This window comes from Bicyclus anynana, chromosome 1 (genome assembly GCF_947172395.1).
Source record: "Bicyclus anynana chromosome 1, ilBicAnyn1.1, whole genome shotgun sequence".
Taxonomy (NCBI): Eukaryota; Metazoa; Arthropoda; class Insecta; order Lepidoptera; family Nymphalidae; genus Bicyclus; species Bicyclus anynana.
In genome coordinates, this window is record NC_069083.1 from 13594008 (window position 1) to 13614934 (window position 20927).

The 20927-nt window shown below is 31.5% G+C and overlaps 2 protein-coding genes across 2 annotated transcripts; one reads left to right on the forward strand and one right to left on the reverse strand.

The window, feature by feature from the left end:
• Nucleotides 1-526: 526 nt before the first annotated feature.
• Nucleotides 527-8142, forward strand: LOC112051795 (5'-deoxynucleotidase HDDC2). Its single transcript, XM_024090585.2, has 4 exons — nt 527-788; nt 1780-1927; nt 2674-2828; nt 3742-8142. The coding sequence occupies exons 1-4, from the start codon at nt 726-728 to the stop codon at nt 3976-3978; spliced, it is 603 nt and encodes a 200-aa protein (XP_023946353.2). The 5' UTR covers nt 527-725; the 3' UTR covers nt 3979-8142.
• Nucleotides 8143-9056: 914 nt separating this feature from the next.
• Nucleotides 9057-18089, reverse strand: LOC112051800 (protein N-terminal glutamine amidohydrolase). Its single transcript, XM_024090593.2, has 5 exons — nt 17935-18089; nt 17682-17835; nt 17006-17154; nt 16394-16518; nt 9057-16036 (listed from the first exon to the last, which is right to left on the reverse strand). The coding sequence occupies exons 1-5, from the start codon at nt 18048-18050 to the stop codon at nt 15927-15929; spliced, it is 654 nt and encodes a 217-aa protein (XP_023946361.1). The 5' UTR covers nt 18051-18089; the 3' UTR covers nt 9057-15926.
• Nucleotides 18090-20927: the final 2838 nt, after the last annotated feature.

The window sequence follows — 20927 nt, forward strand, 5'->3', positions numbered from 1 at the left end:
TGGTCCGAGAGTACAGTGGACATTTGGACTCATAGATAATCATAAAAAAATAGTTTGGATTGACTCTGTGAATGTAGGGCGGCACATATAATGACATTGGCAACCGCATTGCCAACTCGTGGGGAATCCCCCAAATTTTGGGAATTTCGGGAACTCAACTGTGGACCATTCCAACTTGTGGGGGGTGGATTTCATTCATGCGTATGGATTTTTAAAATTCTGTAACGTCGTCACTACACTTTTTGAATACTATTGCAGATTTAATAAAAATACTCAATAAAATCATGATTTTCTATTTATTGAAAAAAGCTGTGACGCACTAAAAAAATTCAATAAAAACTTGCATTTTTTCTTGATTTCTACATGTGGGAAATTGGATTATTGCCTTTTCCCAATTTAGGGAATTTTTCATTGATTTGTGAGAAATTAGGAAAATGAGCATGGCAATGCTTAAATGACAAATTGACAACAACTGTCACTCGACCGCAAATTGCAAAAAAAAAATCATCTTGTCATTGTCAAATTAAATCATTTCAAGTCATTTGATTTCCCAAGTGAGTGATCGCTGAATTTGAATCTCATTTTAACAATAGTATCCTTGTGATTTACATTTTCTAATTTTTGTGCCCTTTTTAACTCAAGGTTATATTGATTAACATAGATTCGATATTAAGTCAACCCAAAAACAAATACTGTTACAAGAAAAAAGTGTCGGTCGATTTAAAATGGCTTTAGTTGTGGAGAATAAAAAAATCCTTGAATTTTTGGAGCTTGTAGGTCGTTTAAAGGTACGTATTGCTAGCAAGTATATTGAAATTTTTGTATGAAAAATAAAAAACGTAGGTATAGAGTGGAAACACAATTTACCGAAATAATTGTTTGTAAGACCTTCCAGGGATAAATGTTTGAACTCTATTAGAAAAAAAATTAAGGTCATCTTATCCACATTATAACAATGTAGGAAACATGCCAATGACGATTCAAAAATGAAATAATAATGGTTAAATATTTTCGGCTCCAATCTGATTATGCTCGTCCTTAGATATGTGATCTGAAAATATGAATTTACAATTTCTCTGCTTTTTTAATATATATAATCTATAATTGAACAGCTGATCAGTGTAAGGGGTAAGGTGGCCCTGACAATTGCATCAGAGACATTAGGTTTGATTCCCACCTTTTTTTTTCTTTACAAATTAGCCCTTGACTTCAATCTCACCTGATGGTGTAAGTGATGATGCAATCTAAGATAGAAGCGGGCTAATTTGTTAGGAGTAGGATGAAAATCCACATCCTTTTCAGTTTCTACACAAGATGGAACCGGAACGCTAAATTGCTTATCAGTAAGTGTTTGTTGGTAGGGTGGTAACTAGCCACAACCAAAGCTTCCCACCAGCCAAACCTGGACCAATTAAGAAAACCTCAACTGGCCCAGCTTGAGATCGAACCCAGGACCTCCGTCTTGTAAATCCACTGCGTATACCACTGGAAAATGTGATTAACATGGATCTTGGCGGCCGAGACCTGCAATCGCGACAGATCACGACACTGCTTAGTATGAATTTATATGGGGCACTAAACAAAAGTGATTGCGCGACGCGGACTTGGGCTCTTTATAGTGCACCACATAAATTCTTACTAAGCAGTGAGTTGTGTGGTCGCAGTTCACGGTTGCCAAGAACTTTTGTTCTGCTTTTCTAATGTCCTGTGGGTTAAATTGTAATGTGTGTACTGTTCTAACATATTTATTAATATTTTTTATTAATTGTTCAATTACAGCATGTAAAAAGGACTGGTTGGGTGATCTGTGACATCAATGAATGTGAGACCATAGCTGGCCATATGTATCGAATGGGCATAATGACTTTCCTTCTCACAGAAGAGAACAACCCCACAAAGTTAGATCGCTTTAGGTGTTTGCAGATTGGTAATTTTACTTTGTCTTTAATCCTAAGTCTAAGTTTTACTCTTTTCACTTATTTCTGCTCTTTAGAGTCTAAGTAAAATGGTGCAGTGATTATTATTTTGTTACCCTAGATCTCACCTAATGCAGTACAATGCAGGCTAATAAAGGCTTTCTTGTTTTAGCTTCTTAGGTGTTATCAGGGTCACATATTTTTGATAGTCTTTTTGACTAAATAACTTATTTATTTATTGCACAAAACAAAAACAATTATTACAAAGAAAATAATCAAAAACATAGTTATACATGAATGTGCAAAGGCAGTCTTATTACTTATTGAACTTAATGAATATTAGCCACTTTTAGCTACATTCAAAAAGACATAGTCAATGCATATTTTTTTTATAAAATTACTTAGTTTAATAATTCTCAACAAAACTTAATATTATATCTTAATTTATTAAAAATTACATTATATATTTTAATTCTATTGCTAATTTACATATCAGTGAGGCCAACATTCAAGACCTATGAATAAGCTAAAAAAATTTTTTTTTATCAGCAAAAATTTACATTTGATATGCCAGTACAGAAAACAAAGGATATTGTTTTATATAGACTCCTAAATGTTTCCAGCTTTTTGCATTTTACCTTAAAAGTAGTTTATTATTGAATTAAAAATCATAATTATGCAAAAAATAATCAAATATACAGTTTTTTTTCCATTCCAGGAACATTTATCTTAATTATCCTATATATTTGCCTTCCAGCTTTAATCCACGACTTGGCAGAATGTATAGTTGGTGACCTGACACCACATTGTGGAGTATCCCCTGAAGAAAAGCATAGGAGGGAGGATGAAGCTATGAAAACTATTGCTGAACTCACAGGAATAGCTGGAGACAGAATGTATGACTTATACAAGGTAATAAAACAATTTTAGAATTTAAGCTATTGTGAGTATTATTCATATTAATCTATTGTGAGTTGTTGGAGTCGGACTGACTACTAATGACTAAGGACCTGTATGGGTTTGTAGTCAGGCATACTCGGATGTTGTATCATGTGACTTTTAGCCGTGTTTCGTAATACATTAGCAAGAAAACTACTTTTTCTTACTAGTCAGCTGCACCCCTTGGTTACACCCATGTTAATCCAATATGGTAGTTGACTTATATCAAACTTAATATAAACAATATTAATTTCCCATAGTATGTGGAATAAGGGTCCAAAAAATATCGATATTAATTAATAAAAGTTAGGAATTTCCTACAAAATTTAATTTAAAAATCATGTATTTATTAAAATTTTCCAAACATCAAAAATGCTGTCATCCATTTTGTGACATCACAATGTTACTTGATGTACTAAATGTCTTAACTAATTGTTAATTAATATTTGTGTTGAACGCTCCGTTTGTGAGGGGTTTGTTATAGTGATGTTTTGAAATATAGACCATCATGGCCAAGGCATTTTGGCTCGTATCATCAAAAACATATTTAAAAACTAAAATTTTCATATAATCACGTCTCAAAAAAATATGAAAAAAAAGTTCAATCTAGTAGAATGATAATGAACTATTTAAGACCATTCAATAAAAAGACATGTCAACTAGCCTATTCCTGTTGGAATTTAGGGATATAGAGTAATGTGTGCTAAACATATTTTTTTTCTCTAATTATTCTTTTTCTTGGTCCAGCAAAAAATGGTCTATTAGATCAGTAAGTGATGCTGAACCATGCAGGAATCACACCAGTCTGTGTTTACATCAGAAGTAATGTCTGAAGTAAAGTAACTTATATTGTAATGTATAAAAATATTTATTTTGTAATTTTCAGGAGTATGAAAATCAAACTTCACCAGAAGCCAAGTTTGCCAAAGATCTAGATCGCTATGATATGATTCTCCAAGCTTTTGAGTATGAGAAGCGTGAAAATGCCCCAAAAAAATTAGAAGAATTCTTCCAAGCCACATATGGAAAGTTTAACCATCCATTCATTCAAGGCCTAGCCACAGAACTTTATAAGCAAAGAGAGGAATTTGAGAAGAAAACCCTAGTTAATGGCAGTACGTAAACTTCGATTATTACTTAAAGAACTATAGGATTTAATTTGGTTTGCATAACAAATGCAATAAAAGATGTTAAAACTAGATAGAGGCTAACAGTTTCATATGTAAACTGCTGAAACTCACAACTTCCAGTATAGATAATCTACTAAACAATATATCTTCTATCTTCAAATACCCTGTAAGTATGTATTTGCAAAAAACCTCCATAATATGCTATCTTAACTAAAGTGTGACTGTTTTTTTGATTTTGTTTATTATGTATTTCAAATTGATCTGTATATTTGTAGAATTTCTTAAATAAGAAAGGTATTGCAAGATTTGTTGTTTAGTAAAACATGTTGATTTTATCAAGAATATTTGAAGAAAATTTTACATTAATTTAGAACATACATAATCCATTCAGTATATTTTAACAATCAAGAGATTCTGTAATATGAACCAGATAAATGGTTCAACTAAAGAGATGATGATATTACCAGTCAATATAACCAGCGAGGGAACAGAAGTAGAAGAAACAAAAAATACATAATAAAACCTCTACATGGATTTGAAAATAATCCAATTTAATATCAAATAAATTCCAAAGTTGTTTTTTTTTTATTTCAATAGATATAATAAAGGGTTAATTTTGGACAAACCAGTGTAGGGTTTTTACTTTATTTTGCTTTATTGAATTGATCTTTCTCCACTTTTATACTTTCATGAAATGGTCCTCAGTTATTTAAATATTGCACAAGGTTTAATAATTGTACATTGTTTGTCTTTAAAAGTTATCTAATGACAATGCATCTAGATAGGTTTCGTGTTATATTCTATCGCTAAGTGCAAATAATACTTACCATGATTGATAAGTGGTTATACTTATGAGATATTAATTTTCAGCATTTTATACCTATATTTTTGTTTTCCAAACTGTAATAGATAGTAGCCAGCTAATTGATTACAAATTTTGACACAAAATTTGAATATGTGTCTTTAATTAATGCTTATAAATGAAGAAAATTTAATGCCAAGTAATAAAATTTTACCAAAAACACCACATCAATGTTTATCTTGGTTTTCTTTATAATATCTTAGGTTGGAAAAAGAATTTTATTTGTGTTTTGGAAGATGTCTAATGCAATTTGTTGCTTGTCGTTTGTGTGATATGTCACACATTCACACAGACACGCCCATTGATAAATTTAATCAAACTTTTTTATACCATCCAAACAAAGCTGGATTCAAAAGACCAAATTTTCCCTGTAACTCACAGTTACCATTAGACCTAACAAAGAACAGCAATAAAAAAATTGTGCAAAAAGTCACGACCAAGCTAATCTAAAATAGTTTTCCGATTTGCTTGGCTGACATGAGATATCGAAGAACTATATAGTGAGAAATTAATAGATTTTTCTCAATCCCAATTATAATTTTAATCTGTCTTAAAGTATCTAAAAATATATATTTTGTTTCTCAAGTTATTTAGTTGTAGGAAAAAATTGTTACTTATCTACAGCCATTTTAATAGGCCATGCTTTCGTTGATAAGTACTCCAAAGAATACAACTTAATTTTTATTATTGTTGCGTTTTAATAATTGACAGATGTCTTCCTTGTACCCACACCTGTTTCTGTGGGTATTTATAGTCTGGCAAGTTTAACACTCCCGTGATATGCGGGCGACAGGGGGAAAGACTGCGCAGGTGTGAAATCGTGCGTGCGGGCAAGTGACGTGAATCAGTCGTGGATTTTTATTCATTGCTACACGCCCCCCGGCCCGCGCGAAACATCGTTGTGTTATGAACGAAGTTACTTTTTAAAGAACCTACTCTTTAAAGAAAAACGTTCAAAAACATGGTCTAATTTATTTGTATTCTACACCTTGCAACAGTCTAAGTTGGCATATTAAAATGACCGAAGGTTTTTTTTAATACTTTTTAGCAATAAATATGGAAACAAATTATTTTATTTAGAGCTTAACATCACAAAACCCTTTATAAGTTACCTTAGAGTGTATGCACACAATTTTTATGTACTTATTAATCTTAACTTTTCTATTGATTGTTTTTTACCTTGTAAGATATTTTAATTATGTTGCACAATTTATTAATTTAACCAAATTATTGTAGAAATATTAAAAAAAAAGACAAAATATCCTCGTATAATCTATAAATAATTTTCTAAAAAGTTGTTACAATATTGATATTACAGTTATGATATTTCTGTATCTGCTATACCGAAATTGGTGCCATACTTTTTTTGTAATTTGTGTTGTCCTGTTTTGTGGGATAAGAGAGACCCGTTTGTGTAGAAACATTATAAATGTATAGTGATCAAATAGTCCAAATTCAGTGGGATTGTATGTAATAAGTAATTATAATTTGTACACTGATTTGCATTGAAAAACGCCTATTATAAATCTATCTTGTTAAAATGCTATGACGTCAGCGATGTAGTGTTCCTCTTTATCTCAGATGATAAGGAACAATATATGTGTCTCTTTAGCTGTCAAATTTCCATAGATAAAGGAAGACTCATTTGGCTTGGTATTTTCGTAACAATATCCTGTCCTGTCTGCATAAATGTAAGAAAGTTTGTATACTCTGAGTATAAAAACTTTATCCGCCCACTTTAATATACTAGCGTCATATTAAAGTGGGCGGATAATTGTGCCTCTGAGTATTTTTATTTACCTACTAGTATTTTCTTCATCTTTATGTAGTTAAACTACCTGAAAAACTGTTGTTTAGAGGCCCTTGAGATTACCCATTACTCATTGCGAAGTGTTTACCATGCTTGCTTCAGGATTTCCTCACCATGCTTGTCCGGGAGACAACCGACATCATCTATCTTATTTCAAATACTCAAATAATTGTTACTTGTTAAAAGTTACTATACAAGCGTGTATTTGTAAGCCAGTGTTAAATGTGTCACGTGTTTTTCAAATAGCATGGGTACGGTGACAGTTGCCTGTATGAAGTTCATAATACGTACTAGTATCGTGAATCGCGGCATACTTTCAAGAGTGAAACGAACTATCACCCGCACCATGCTACATGAAACGAACTGTAACTGTCTTTTATGTGCGGTATTACGTAGATAGTACAATTTGTATTATATAACTTACCTCACATTAAACATAGGTATGTTTATAAATATTAGGTACTGCTATTGTAATTGTTAAGTAGATTTATCTAATGTAAAACCACTTTGTAATTAATCATATTTAAATATTTAAGCAATGAAAAACAGGTAATGTTGTTACTAATTACTGCTTAGGTGGCACACATCAATACTGAGCCAAAAGTAATATAAATTGTTCTTTACTGATTACGTTGATTGATACTTTACTGATTATTCCAGTATTACTTAGTAAGTTCACCTCAGAATTTGAGATACCTACCCATATATTATATTTGTATAAACTTGTATTTTGTCCGCCCTCTAACTTGAAAAAGATAGTTTTTATATGTTATAAAAAAAATTAGAAAACAAAATTTGTAGGGAATTTAATTTTTTGCAATATTGATATTGATAAATAAATAGCGAAATATCCATAGTAAATGAAATATTTGTAAAACTATTTTTGTGACCTTTCTCCTCAAAAATAGACACGGACACCTGACCATTTTTTTTATGCATATAGTCTCGGGCGTGTCCCATCTTATAGATCATGGTCGAACCATGATCTATAAGATGGGACACGCTTGCCTAAAAGGTACCTATTCACTCTTAGTTTAAAGGTTTTCAAAGCCATAGGTTCGAAGGTTTTAAGAACCATAGGTTTTGACACAAGTTTTAGAATGCCAAAATACAAATATTCAGCTGGGTACCTCAAATTCCGAGTTTCTTATCCAATTTTTACTAAGTTGACTGGATCAGTGAGGTATGTCCGACCATCGCAGGTCTATAGATAAGTTGATAATAGTGCATCTTTTTCCATTGCCATTGTTGTAAAAAGATGGCGCTAGCAATTCGTTTTGACTTGGAGTCAACTCTCCAAATTCATCGATTCATTATTGCTAAATTGTTGCTAACAATAAGGTGTTTCCAAAATAAAACTTATCGTATGTATTAACTTACCTATACCTAATTTAGTTTTGCTTAGGCTTTGCCTACAACAGTCCGCGTAATGCGTAATCAACAAGGTACTTAAAATTTTTAATAAATAAAAACAGCACAATACTTTTTATTGTTTCATTCATAAACTTCAAAAAGAGCTGGTATAGATATTCCATTTTTGAAAAGCGTAAGCACCTACAGGAATGCGCGTTTTTGTGTAAAATCATGTCTAAAGCACCTCCAACTTTTCAGTTGTGTGCACTTTAAGAAATTAAATATCACGTGTCTCAAACGGTGAAGGAAAAACATCGTGAGGAAAACTGCACACCAGGGAATTTTCTTAATTCTCTGCGTGTGTGAAGTCTGCCGATCCGCATTGGGCTAGCGTGGTGGACTATTGACCTAACCCCTCATTCTGAGAGGTGACTTGAGCTCAGCAGTGAGACGAATATGGGTTGATAATGATGAAGTGTGCAGCGACATTGATTGTGCCATTATTTTGTGGTAGAGCATACACCTCGATTAGGACCCAGGACTTGTAACCTTGAGAGTAGGTTTAAGGGATTCCCTTAGAATGCATCAACACTCACCACCATGCCCACACTAAACAATTTATGATAACCAATAATTGTAACACAAAACATTATTACAAAAAAAATCACCAACGACTGTCAACGTGATGGTGTCTACGCTGCCTAACAAACAACTGAGCTCAAGTCATCGAATACCCTCTTATTTATACCAACACTGAAACCTACCCTCACAATAACATAAATAATGAATGTGAATACCACCTGTAAACGAAGAACTTGTAAAATAAGGTCGAGTGGTAGAAGGAAGCACATAGCACGCAAGCATGTTAATATCGAATACCAATATGAATATTTTTTATCTTATCCCAAATAAATAATAGATGAGGGTATATACATAACTCATGTGACGGATCTCATACTATAATATTATACACTTACCTAGAAGTAGGTATTTTTTTTTCCAATGAGATGTTGAATTATACTTATTACACTCAAAAATAAAACAAATTGCGTGTCATAATATTTTATTTTAGCTGGAATCGTTAAAATTAAAAAATATAACTTGTTACATTAAAAGCATAAGCATGATGGATTTATTATCACTTTATATGCTGTCAGTCATACATAAAAATTTTTCAAAGGCTCCGAAGGAAGGTATCGATAGTTTAGAAATGTCTCATAAACATTAGTAAGATTAAGGCAAGTTTACATTAGCCGAGTAGCTAATACTTACTACTTGTAATAAGTGACGAATGAAAGTCAGCTTAGAACGTATTTATTGTATTGACAGAGGAATACCGCACGGCACGGCAAATTAATATTTAAAGTTTAATTCACTTGAACTTGCAATGGCTTTTCGCACTTCGCAGCAGGTGTCAAGTGCTACTGTGCTAAGTAGGTAACTGTAGTGAAGATAATTGGTAATCATGCTCGCAGTAGCTGGCCGTCTAACTTTAATTTTAAATATTAAAATTTCCGAACATTATTTGTTTCTTTTTGTTGGTGTGTTTCATATGAAAGAGAAAAGTTGTAAGCGTTTGCTACTGAGCTAATGTAAACGTAGCCTAAGGGATGATTCACATTATAGCGCTGAATACGGTTTACTATGATCGATACGGGTGGACTAAACTATACATACATAGGTAAATGAATAAACAATTAAAAAAGCAACAGGGGTAAGGACAACTCAAGAAGCTCAGTTTAGTAATTAATATACCTACCTAATAACTAGTTGGTGGTAGACACCGGAACAGGGAATCGCTTCAGAGTTAAGAACTTGTCGTTAGGCCCAGGTTGCCGACCCCTGAATTAAGCAACAAAAATTTGCATTCAACGAAACACATCCAAAATTTTCAAGTAGGTAAGTGTCTATACGCATTAAGACCGTACCATAAACAGCACTATAATCTGGATCCAGCCTAAGGCGTAACTAGTGGGACATAAACACAGCCCCTACTTTTGTTACCATCCATTTAATCACTGTGTTCATCCATTCTCAATTTGTTTTTTTTTTCTTTATTTTTTTTTTGGTCCCATAAAGAATCCAGCTACGCCTCGAATCACGAATAAAATACGTAGCTATAGATAACTCCTTAATAGTAAAGTAGACGAAAGTTTATGACTAGATATCAAGAGCGTTTATAGTTTAGAAATAGAGAATCGGTTACAAAGACATACTAAGACGCTGCGAAACGTAGGCACTTATCAGAGGGAATTTTTCGAAAGGATGAATTTCCCATTAATCGTTTTAAAAAGTAAAGAATATCCAAGTTTGTTGACGTTCTACATTTGGAAGACAATTTGAGTTCAGTAGGTAGTGTGGTATATCTAATAAGTAATAACTTGGTGTAGAATATGCTACCTAATTTAACGATGTGTTTCGCTGTGATAACGTAACTTTAGTTTACACACAGAAAGGCTAGGTATACATATATATGTATATATATATTTACTCAACCAATCGTGAAGAGAAAGAAGACATAGTCGACAAACATGGACCGAATCGGAAATATAGATCTCTCTTTTGTCACATCGCAATTAAAAAGAGACACCGATATTTCCGGCTCTGCACTTATTGGTCGACGATATTATGTCAAGGCGCATCTTATGGCTACATGTAGGTATAGGTACCTAAATGATACCAGTACTTTCTATAAATTGAAGCATGACAAAACAAAGTTAAACATAAACCATAACTCGTGCGCAATAACTTGATACCTTGCTCTCAAACACAACCAAACAACAATCACAGTACAAACATCATTCGAGCCAGGTGTCAAGTTAATCCGCACGAGCTGTGAGCTTAAGTAATTTATTTTATTAGGAATAATATAAACGTAGGTATTGTACTTTGTCTGCTTATGCCATTCAAATAAGCGTCTACGTTTCCCAAGCGGCCAAGTTACAATCTAAGAAGCAATTGGAAGTTACGAATGAACTTTTAAACTAAAGTCTTATTAAAATATTTGACTAGAACCTATATTTGAACACAGATAAAGAACCCTGCAGAAAGTATACAAATTATCAATAGGTAGGTAGGTACCTACAATAATAACCTGATTAACATACCGTCTAATAATTTGGTGCTTCTGGAAATTCTTATTTCTATAATATTATACTTAAAAGTATAATAAATACTTAGTACATACTAAAATAGGGTAAATGTATAATTAAATTGTTTATGTTCATTTTGTAGACACCAACATAAAATAATTTCTTTTAAACTGTCACTAATATCTGATTAACTTAAGCTTCACAATTTTTGTGCACTACATCCGATCTGAAATCGTGATATCAATTAAATTTAATGGAATTTGGGTCCTGCCAATTAATCGTTATCTTCATCGTTGTCATCGTCATCGTCGTCGTCATCGACGTAGTCATCGTCATCGTCATCGTCGTCGTCTTCGTCATCATCATCATTATCGTCATCGCCATCGTATTCGTCGTCGTCGTCGTCGTCGTCGTCGTCGTCGTCGTCGTAGTCATCGTCGAAGTCTTTATCATCGTCATTGTCATCATCATCGTCATCGTCATAGTCTTCATCGTCATCGTTATCGTCATCGTCGTCGTCGTTAGCGTCATAGTCATCGTCATCATCATCATCATCACCAACATAAATTGAATTCCCAAAATCTCAATATTATATATCAGCGGATTTCGATTGGACGGAGTGCACATAAATGCAGAATATTTTCATAAAAAAACGTAAACGTGGTACATTTCTAAATGTAAATGTAATAAGAAGGTAATATTATAGTAAACATTCTCAAACCAACCGAAAATAATTAAAATTATAAATAATATATATACATTTCAATTTACTGTAAAATTAATGTCAACTCTTTACCAAATTGTATTTGTTGACACATTATTTTCACAGCTGTCACAAATTGTACACCAATTTTGACGGCGCTATGTACTAATAGTTTTTGGGCCCAGGAACAAAATATTTATTCATAACCACATCTACTGGTCAAAAAAGACCCACCATCCATACTAATATTATAAATGTGAAAGTGTGTCTGGTGAAAAACTCTATCTGGAGCGACGAATTGATGTGATTTTTTAAGTGGAGATAGTTGAAAGGAAGGCAGAGTGACAGACTACTTTTTGTTTCAGACAGGTTACTTTTGTCTCTTTTTAACCCCCCACTTCCCAAAATGGGGGGTGGATGTTTGTATAGAGCATTCCGCAGTTTTCAAAGTACCGGGTCCGCTAGATTTTCATACATTATTGTGCCCCGATTTGATGAATGAACCTTTACGTTTTTAAATATCTTTCTCTACTTATTCTGCAAAAATCAGCTCTTAAGTAAATTACTTATTTTAATTGAAAAAATTGAAGATGGCTAGGAAGGAAAACGCTTCACCATTTTAGTTCGCTTGCCATTATTACGTATGAGCAGTATTGTCATTAATAAATATTTTGTTTGGACCCAAGGACCATAAAAAATATGTTATAACCATTGTTAAAAATTTTAAAGACATTTTAGGCTTAGTACCAAACTCTACAACATATCGGTTTTTATTTTTTTATTCAATTAGCCTTACTAAATGCGAAGATGTAATAATTTTATTAATACATTATAATGTATGTGGGAGCCCTATTTAGAAGTATTATAGTAAGTAACAACCGTACACAAATATAATATATCCTATTTGGTAATAAAACAAAATGCATCGCTCTTGGTATACCTACATTCGATACATTTTCATTTCTAAGGGTGCTTAGGGAAGGATAAAAGAGTGTATAAAAGTTGATAAAAAACTTTAAATAGATTTAACAACATACAAAAGCTACCTCGCGTCCATAATACACTACAATAAAATCACTTAAATATAATAAATACAATAATACACACAACACTAAATATACAATGTCAAAAGGTACCTATACTTTAATATGATAGTACGTTGGTAAAATAAATATCATACATCCACCACAGACATGCAAATAGATAGACAGTCAGGCACTAAATTATGTTGATATTCTTAAAAAAATAAATAAAAGGGGGAATTTTAAAATGTTCTTTTTTATCCCATTTTCATGTAAAAGTAATAAAACATGGCGTATAGGCAAGAGAAAAAAGTTCTCACAATGTGCCGCACCTGAGGCATTTTGCCATTTTAGATCGGAATACTTGATGTTAAACCTAAGGATGGGGGTAATATTTAAAAAAAAATCTTTTTTTATGTATTTTTAATTTTTGTAATTGTGCTATAATTTTATAGCAAAAATATAAAAATGCTAGGTAGGTAAGTTAGATAGAGATTTCTTCATTGCACTAAACTAAACCATAACATACCATACCATAGATAAAAGCCAGTAGGTAACAAAATAGGTGTGCTTTAAGTTTGAGCTTTATGGCACGCGAACTGATATGGATCACATGATTTTCAGTACCTACACAAGGTAGTTCAATGTAACAATGTAGCACGAATCACCTCGAATACTGACCGAGAAAACGCGAATATTTTAAAAGTTAAACTCTTTTTCCGCGTCAGAAAGAAAACTAATTTGGTTTTTGCATAATTACACTTACCTAATTGCTTTTAAGGTCGTATGCTAGCGCAAGGATATTTTCTTTTCAATTTGCATAATATCCTTGGGTTTAGTTGCATTAAAACACGTAACATAACAAGTTGGAAAATTCTAAATTGTGGGAACGGACTTTTATTATTTTCAGCTATTACATTTTATTATTTACACCTAACCTAACTAAGGGTTATTAAGGTACATTTTTTAGTTTCACAAGTTTACTCAGCGAACGAGAATATCTGAAATCGGCATGATTTTTTATTATCATTTGCTTTGCTTTGCTTTATTGGCTTTGAAAATGCATTCAAGGGAAGGCGATTTAGATAATAGTAATACCTAGTAATAACGAAAGCTAGCCATAATTTTTTCATCGCAGCACGCAAACATTTTAAAAGCGTGTTGTAGGTACAATTAAGCAGTAGTCAACGATTGCATGTCTAAATAAATTATATGGACCCACTTACTAATAATTAACTAAATTAAAAGTTAGTGTATTTCACCAAAGTATGTAGGTAGAGGTAATGTTTTTATACTTCAATTCAATTAATCTATCATGAATCGATCCATCAATTTATTAATAACTCTATCACCAAGTTATATAACACAAAACGACGCACCGCGGTTTCCCATGCCCGCGAGAATGAGTAGATAAAATATAGCCTGTAACTCTCACAAATAACGTGGCTTTCTAGTGTCATAAGAATTTTCGAAATCGGTTCAGTAGATCCAGAGATTACCCCTTACGATACCACAAACGTTACCTCTATAATATTACTATAGATTCATCAATACCACATGAAAATATGGGCTCAATGTTGTTAAAAACTGCACGACATTGTAATAATTAAATATATTTGGAATATTGGAGGCATCAGCATAAACCGTTATCTCTAGGTGCATATCTATAGCGGAAATAGTAATTTAAATAATCACTAAGAATGTAAAAAACATATGTTACATCAAAACCACAATGTAAGGCCCAGACTAGTGACAAGACAAGACGAGAAGGCGCAGAATCGGAGCAAGTAAATCACTCTGAAACTTTGACCACCGATTGCTTGGGCTCTCAAGCTCCGTAACCGGAGACCCGGATATTTTTAAATTAATAAAATACTCAGTTAATAACACAGAACTACATCCTTAATTTATAGAGTTCAAACTCGTTAAATCACACTAACACATAATGCTCCATTAAAGCTACAATCCATTCATAAAATCCATGGTTGTCACTAAATACAGAATTTTTTAAAAAATTATAAATTTACGTGTTTAAGATCTCATGGCAACAACAGGTTACATAATAATTACAGCAACAACAGGAAAGTGATGGTTAACATTTTAAACTCTTAATAAGGACAATAAAGTTAAATACTATTAATTTATTATGGGAAAATTTCAAATATATTTTGGAAGTCTCATTATTAGAACCATTTATTATTATCGCTTGATTTATACTTTTAAGCATTATTTTAAGGCTTCTTTTAAAGGAAATTTGCTGTTATATTTATATTCTAAAAGAAAGCCAAACATAATAAGTGCTATGTATCATTCATGGTCCATACTATATAATTATAAGCACTCACTCTTAATTATTACAAAATGGAAGAATGCTTATCTTGTACTCCAATAATAATCACTTACTGGCTACATTCATAGGCAAGAGCAAATCTTAACTTTACTCTGTCAATTCAATTTTACTGATTAAAAAGAAAATACCTAATTTGTTTTTTGCAAAGTACATATATGATAAATAACATCAAATTTTATAGTTTAAGTAAATCGTAAATATTTGTAATATTAAAAAATATCTATTTTATTTAAAAATTATGCAATTATCATTTTTTTTGTTTACTTAGCTTCACAAAAATGTTATGTATATTTAAAAAAATTAACTAATTTAGAATATTATTTTAATTTCATAACATAGCTTACTGCCAGATAGTATTAATAAAATTCACAAAAATATTGAGATAAAATTATTATTAGAAGTATGAGAAAAACTCTTAGTAAAATTGTGAAATTGGCTAATCAATTTAATTTTTGTGCAAAACCACTTTATGTGCAAGGTGGTCACTCCAGTGCTATTATTAATTAAAAAGTAACATTTTTTTAAACACCCTATATATACTGACTTATTTTTATAAACTGTTATGTTAAAACAATAACAAAATATAAAAATTAAAAAATCATTACTCTATTGAGGTTGTAAAAATAACATCAATGGAATCAACAATAAAGATTATTAAAACATAATCAACAAATCATTAACCATGACATAACAATATAATGTATTAAACTTAAAATAAAATTTAGTCTAACTAACTCACGTAATTTGTACTACTTGTCTATTTTATAGAATCGTTGTACATAGTCGGTAAGGTTGAATACCTGGCCTGGACCAGATTCAGAGTCCATGTTGATGTACTCATCTAAATTGTGAGTTGCAGCTGAAATAAAAATTTTATTTATTTCATTACATTTTAACATGTCGCGTATGATTAATTTTTTATGTACTTATCTCCCAATTCATTTGTTTTGCAATAATAACTTTAAGATGGATTAGATCTCATAGAAAAATAATTGCAATAATTTTGAGTTACACACTAATTAATAAATAAAGAATAAACATTAAAATATTTAACTTCCAGAATGTAAGAAATCCGCTATGAGTACTTGCATTAAGTAGTGGTAATTATTTAAACTAAAAAAAATACACAAAAAAATGTCAGGGCCCTTATAGCTTTCTTCTCAGCACCAAATGATAATGAAGATAACATAAATACTTATCATAATATTATACTTACTTGAAGTGCAGATGGCAGGATACGGAGGTGGTGGTTTAATCCAAGACCCATCAGGTCTCTTCATATGGCGCCTATCAGAAGCAAAATGTTGCAGAAATTGCTTTGCAGAAACTACACGAAAGAATCTGTAAATGTGAAATAAATAATATTTTATTTAATCTATACTATTTTAAAGAGGAAAGATTTGATTGTTTGTTTGCATTGAAGGCTATGATATTACTGAACCAAATTCAAAAATTCTTGCACTGTTGGAAAGTTACACTATCCCTGAGTGCTAAAGGCTATATTTTATGTTGTTGATTGTAGGAAAGGAGATCTACCATTTTGGGCTCAGCACTTTACAAAATATGTAAAATCTTTTCTTTTATCCTATTAATCACCAAAAATAATTAGAATTCACAGTTATAAATATTTTTTTAAATAAGTTTGTTGATTTTTGTTGAAATGGTGTATTTTTTAATGTAGATACTTGCCCATTTATTTTGATCATACAGCTGTCAATCAAACTGATACAATTATCACCTGAGAGCATTGTGTCTCCAACATGCATTAGTATGACAAAATGCTACCTTATTACAAAAAAAAAAAACATAATTTATAATAATAATTTACCTATGGAAGTCAGATTTTAAAACTTGATCAGTGCGAAATGTTTCTGTCACATATTTGTGAAAGAAAGTAGGAAAGGGAAGTTCAGAGTCCAAGTCGTAGACTAAACAAGTCTTGCAATCCACTGAGTACAGAAATATGACGTGGTAGTCCTGTAAAGAATAAACTTATTATTTTTTCATTCTTCTTTATGCTTAATTAAATAAATATTAATTTATTATGATACACAAATAAAATAAATAGTAAAAACTCATATAACTTTACAACCACACATGATTGTAGTTATAAACATAACCACATGCAAACTTTACAATCATTCTAAATTTAAAAATTTCTCCACAAAAGCTGCCATTCCTTTTTTATTTTAGAAATTAATAAGAAATGATATTTTTGGTAGAAATTGACTAATAATAACAAATCTTTACAAAAAGATTCAGTTGTCATTCCTACATTATTTTTAAAAGCAAATGTCTTTTTGGTAATTCTGTAATTAGCTAATTGGAAAAAAAAGAACCAACATAATAAATTTATAAAGTTAACAAAGTATAAATGGTAGTTCTAGTAAATAAATTAAAAACTTTGAATAAAATGGACAAAGGTGTGAATTTTCAACAAGTAATGACAAAAATGCCGCAGAGTATACGCAAATTAATAACTTATAGCATGCTTAAGTACACACCCATATGACGAGGCGGTCCTCTTCGCGCCCTGCCCTTTGTTTCCACAGGGGCACGGTACGGCAGGGGTTCGAGATGAACACAACGTAGCACCTATCCAACTCTCCAGGAATCCGTATCGATACGTCCTGGCATAGTTTCCAGACGTTCTCTTCACTGCAGTGCAGCAAAAACAGACACAAAGCAAAAACATCCATTAAACAATAATTTTTTTTAAAGAATACAATGGACTTTATAAACACAAACTATACTCGCCAATAACATGACACGTATGAACATTCCGCTTGTTTCGGAAATAATGGTTTTAGGGCTTTATCACTCTTTTTATTATTTTCATTTTTATCGAGATGCACCTGTGCATTGACCGACATTTTGACAACTCAAGTACCACAAACAAACGTCAAATAAAGTCAAGTACTCAACTTGACAGTTACTTGTCATTGCCAGAAAGCAAAGTACATCAGAGCCATAAACGATAGAAGAAGTAGGGAAAACCGATAAAATTAAATACTATTTTGGCGATCTTAAACTTTCCTACGTAATTTTACAATAATTATTATCTTGTTTGTGTATTGATAGTATGTTATTTTCTCAATTGTGAAAAATAGGGTATTAATAGGTAGGTATACTTTTTATTAAAAATCATGACAAAAATAGTAAAAGCTTTTCAAGGTAATGGTCGAAGCTTTTCGCTTTATAACCATTGACTGAAACAACTACTAGAATAATAATATTAGTCAACTCAATATTCCACATAACGGTAATCTTGTGAGCAATGTCCAAGTATTTTGATAAAATATTTTAAACTAAAACTATCTAAGGTGTTTATACTAACTGCGTCAAATGTCAATAGAAATGATGTTTCATTGTGTTAAAATTACATACGAGTTTATAGCGATATAAAAAGAATGTATTGTTGTATGAACGCAGGATATATTTACTGGTGTTAAATATTTTCGACGTGCGAGTTTCTCCATCCTCGTCCCCCCAAAAAAACGACAGAAACCGTTAATTATACCCAAGGTCTTTAGTTTATGTTTCATGACATCACTAATGGTAATGTCACTTATTTAACATTTTCTTGTCTATGGTAACATGGTGGCAACTGTGATGACAAGTCTAAGTTGGTCAAACACTTTGTGAAAAGTTAAACTTCTCTTTTAGTTGCTTCAAATTTCCTTTCATATTGGTCAGAAGGAGGGCGGTGCGTTGTCCTGGGTTTCGGCCGGACTAGCGTATCGTCCGGACTTTAGAATTTCAATTTCAACTCATTCTGTAACTAGTAAACAAAAAAAAAACGAAGCCACGATGACCCGTAAGTAAATTATGAAGTAAAATGCTTCAAAACAATACTTCTTTATTAATTTATAAGAAGCTCATTTAATTTATAAGTTTATTTTACTAAAATTAATGATTTATTTATTAAAAAATTTGTTGCTACCAAATGTATTTTAATTTGAAAGAAACTTCTAGTTGATAACATTAGATGATGTCAAATTGTCAACATACAAGGATGTATCAAATGACATTTGAGTTTCACTTCAATTTTCATTACAATTGATTGCTTCCTTTGTTGATATCTAACCTTAAAAAGTTCAAAGAGAAGACTCAAAATAAACCTGTTATTTTTCAACAAGGTGTTACCTAAAAAATTTCATACAGACTTTAACTTGCTTCAGGAGGAAACCAGAGAGATTTAGCTCGTGCTAAAAATCAAAAGAAACAACAAGAAATGCAGAAGAAGAAAAATGCCAATGAGAAAACTGGCATGTCTCTTTCTGAGAGAAAACACAGGTAACAATATATTGTTGTAATATAAAGTAATCTTTGATAATATTATTTACTAATCTCTCCCTGTACTGTAATGCATTTTCTACACTAATTGTTATAAAGAGGTAATTGTATTATATTGAGTTATTTTGGTTTTGTGAAGTTTGTGAGGTCTCTTTAACCAATTTAAGCCACATTATTTATGACTGTAATGGGCTTTTGTCCCAGTATTCCCACAGGAATAGGAGTTATGCAGTTTAAACCACAGGGCATCTGCAAGTAGTACAAATTCATCAGCTTATTGTTTCTTGTGTATAATAAAAAAAGATTGTAAGGAATAATAAGGATTAGAACTGATAAGATTCTGCACAAGTTCCTATACAAAAGTTTAAAAAAAATTGTTTATCATGTTGCATCTTCATACAAGCTTTGCTTGCCAGATCTTTCAATCTGCTTTCAGAACCATTATCAGACAACATTGAAAACAACCAACAGACTTCCTTTGACTTTTTGAAAGTGCTACTATTCAAATCTATTTGACATAAAGGAATTACATTACATACCTATGATTATATGAAAGTAATGTTTTGAGAGATCAACACCACTGTGGTTTCACACACATAAATCCTGAATGTGAGAATATAAGAATAGGATTAGCATAAGACAGTCAAAAATAACTTGGCTATCTAGTGATAAAATAATTTTCAAAATTGGTTCAGTAGGTCCAGTGACCCCTACAACACCACAAACCTTACCTCTCTACAATATTACTATATATATAGATATAAATTGATTAGGTGTTTCTGCTGAAAAGATTCAATTTATTTTATTTTAATCTACCAATTCGTTGATAATAATAATTATTTTCAGCAGTTCTATTTCTGATAAAAAACATTTCCTAACAAAATGTAGAAAGTAGCAAGACAGGCAGTCATTATAAATACATTTAAATTAATTTGCTTCTTATATTATAATGACCTGAGCTAACATGAATCAAGGTACTTAGACTTAGATGATATTCTAGTAATATGTTTACAGCAATATTTATACTTCTACAGTATATCAAATAAGTTTTCATATTCAGGGATGCTGAATTAATGAGAGAGAAACAACGAAAAAAGGAAGGGCAATCCGAAGGAAGCGCTGAGAATCCAAAACAAACTGTTAATTAGTATAGCAATGAACAATGTTTTTGGTGGCTGAAAATATAAATGAAGAATGATTTTATGACATCAGTTTATTTGCTGAAACGGAAATTGTTCAAGTGTTGATCATCTAATAAAGATTTTTACACCTGCAAGTTAACCTAAATGCCTAATTAAATAACTAATAATAATAATATATGTGTTTCTTTGATGTTTGATGTTTTTATACACAATAGGATAATTAACCATTGATTCATTTGATCTGCATGATATAAATAAAATGTGAAATTAAAATGTATCATCATATATCTTAGCACTTATGAGGTCATCACG

Coding starts and splice junctions, on each gene's coding strand:
- LOC112051795 (XM_024090585.2), top strand. CDS start 726: ATGGCTTTAGTTGTGGAGAATAAAAAAATCCTTGAATTTTTGGAGCTT. Junction 1,928..2,673: donor CTTTAGGTGTTTGCAGATTG/GTAATTTTACTT, acceptor TTTGCCTTCCAG/CTTTAATCCACGACTTGGCA. Junction 2,829..3,741: donor GAATGTATGACTTATACAAG/GTAATAAAACAA, acceptor TGTAATTTTCAG/GAGTATGAAAATCAAACTTC.
- LOC112051800 (XM_024090593.2), bottom strand. CDS start 18,050: ATGTCGGTCAATGCACAGGTGCATCTCGATAAAAATGAAAATAATAAA. Junction 17,155..17,681: donor AGGACCGCCTCGTCATATGG/GTGTGTACTTAA, acceptor TATTCTTTACAG/GACTACCACGTCATATTTCT. Junction 16,037..16,393: donor TCCTGCCATCTGCACTTCAA/GTAAGTATAATA, acceptor TTTTTATTTCAG/CTGCAACTCACAATTTAGAT.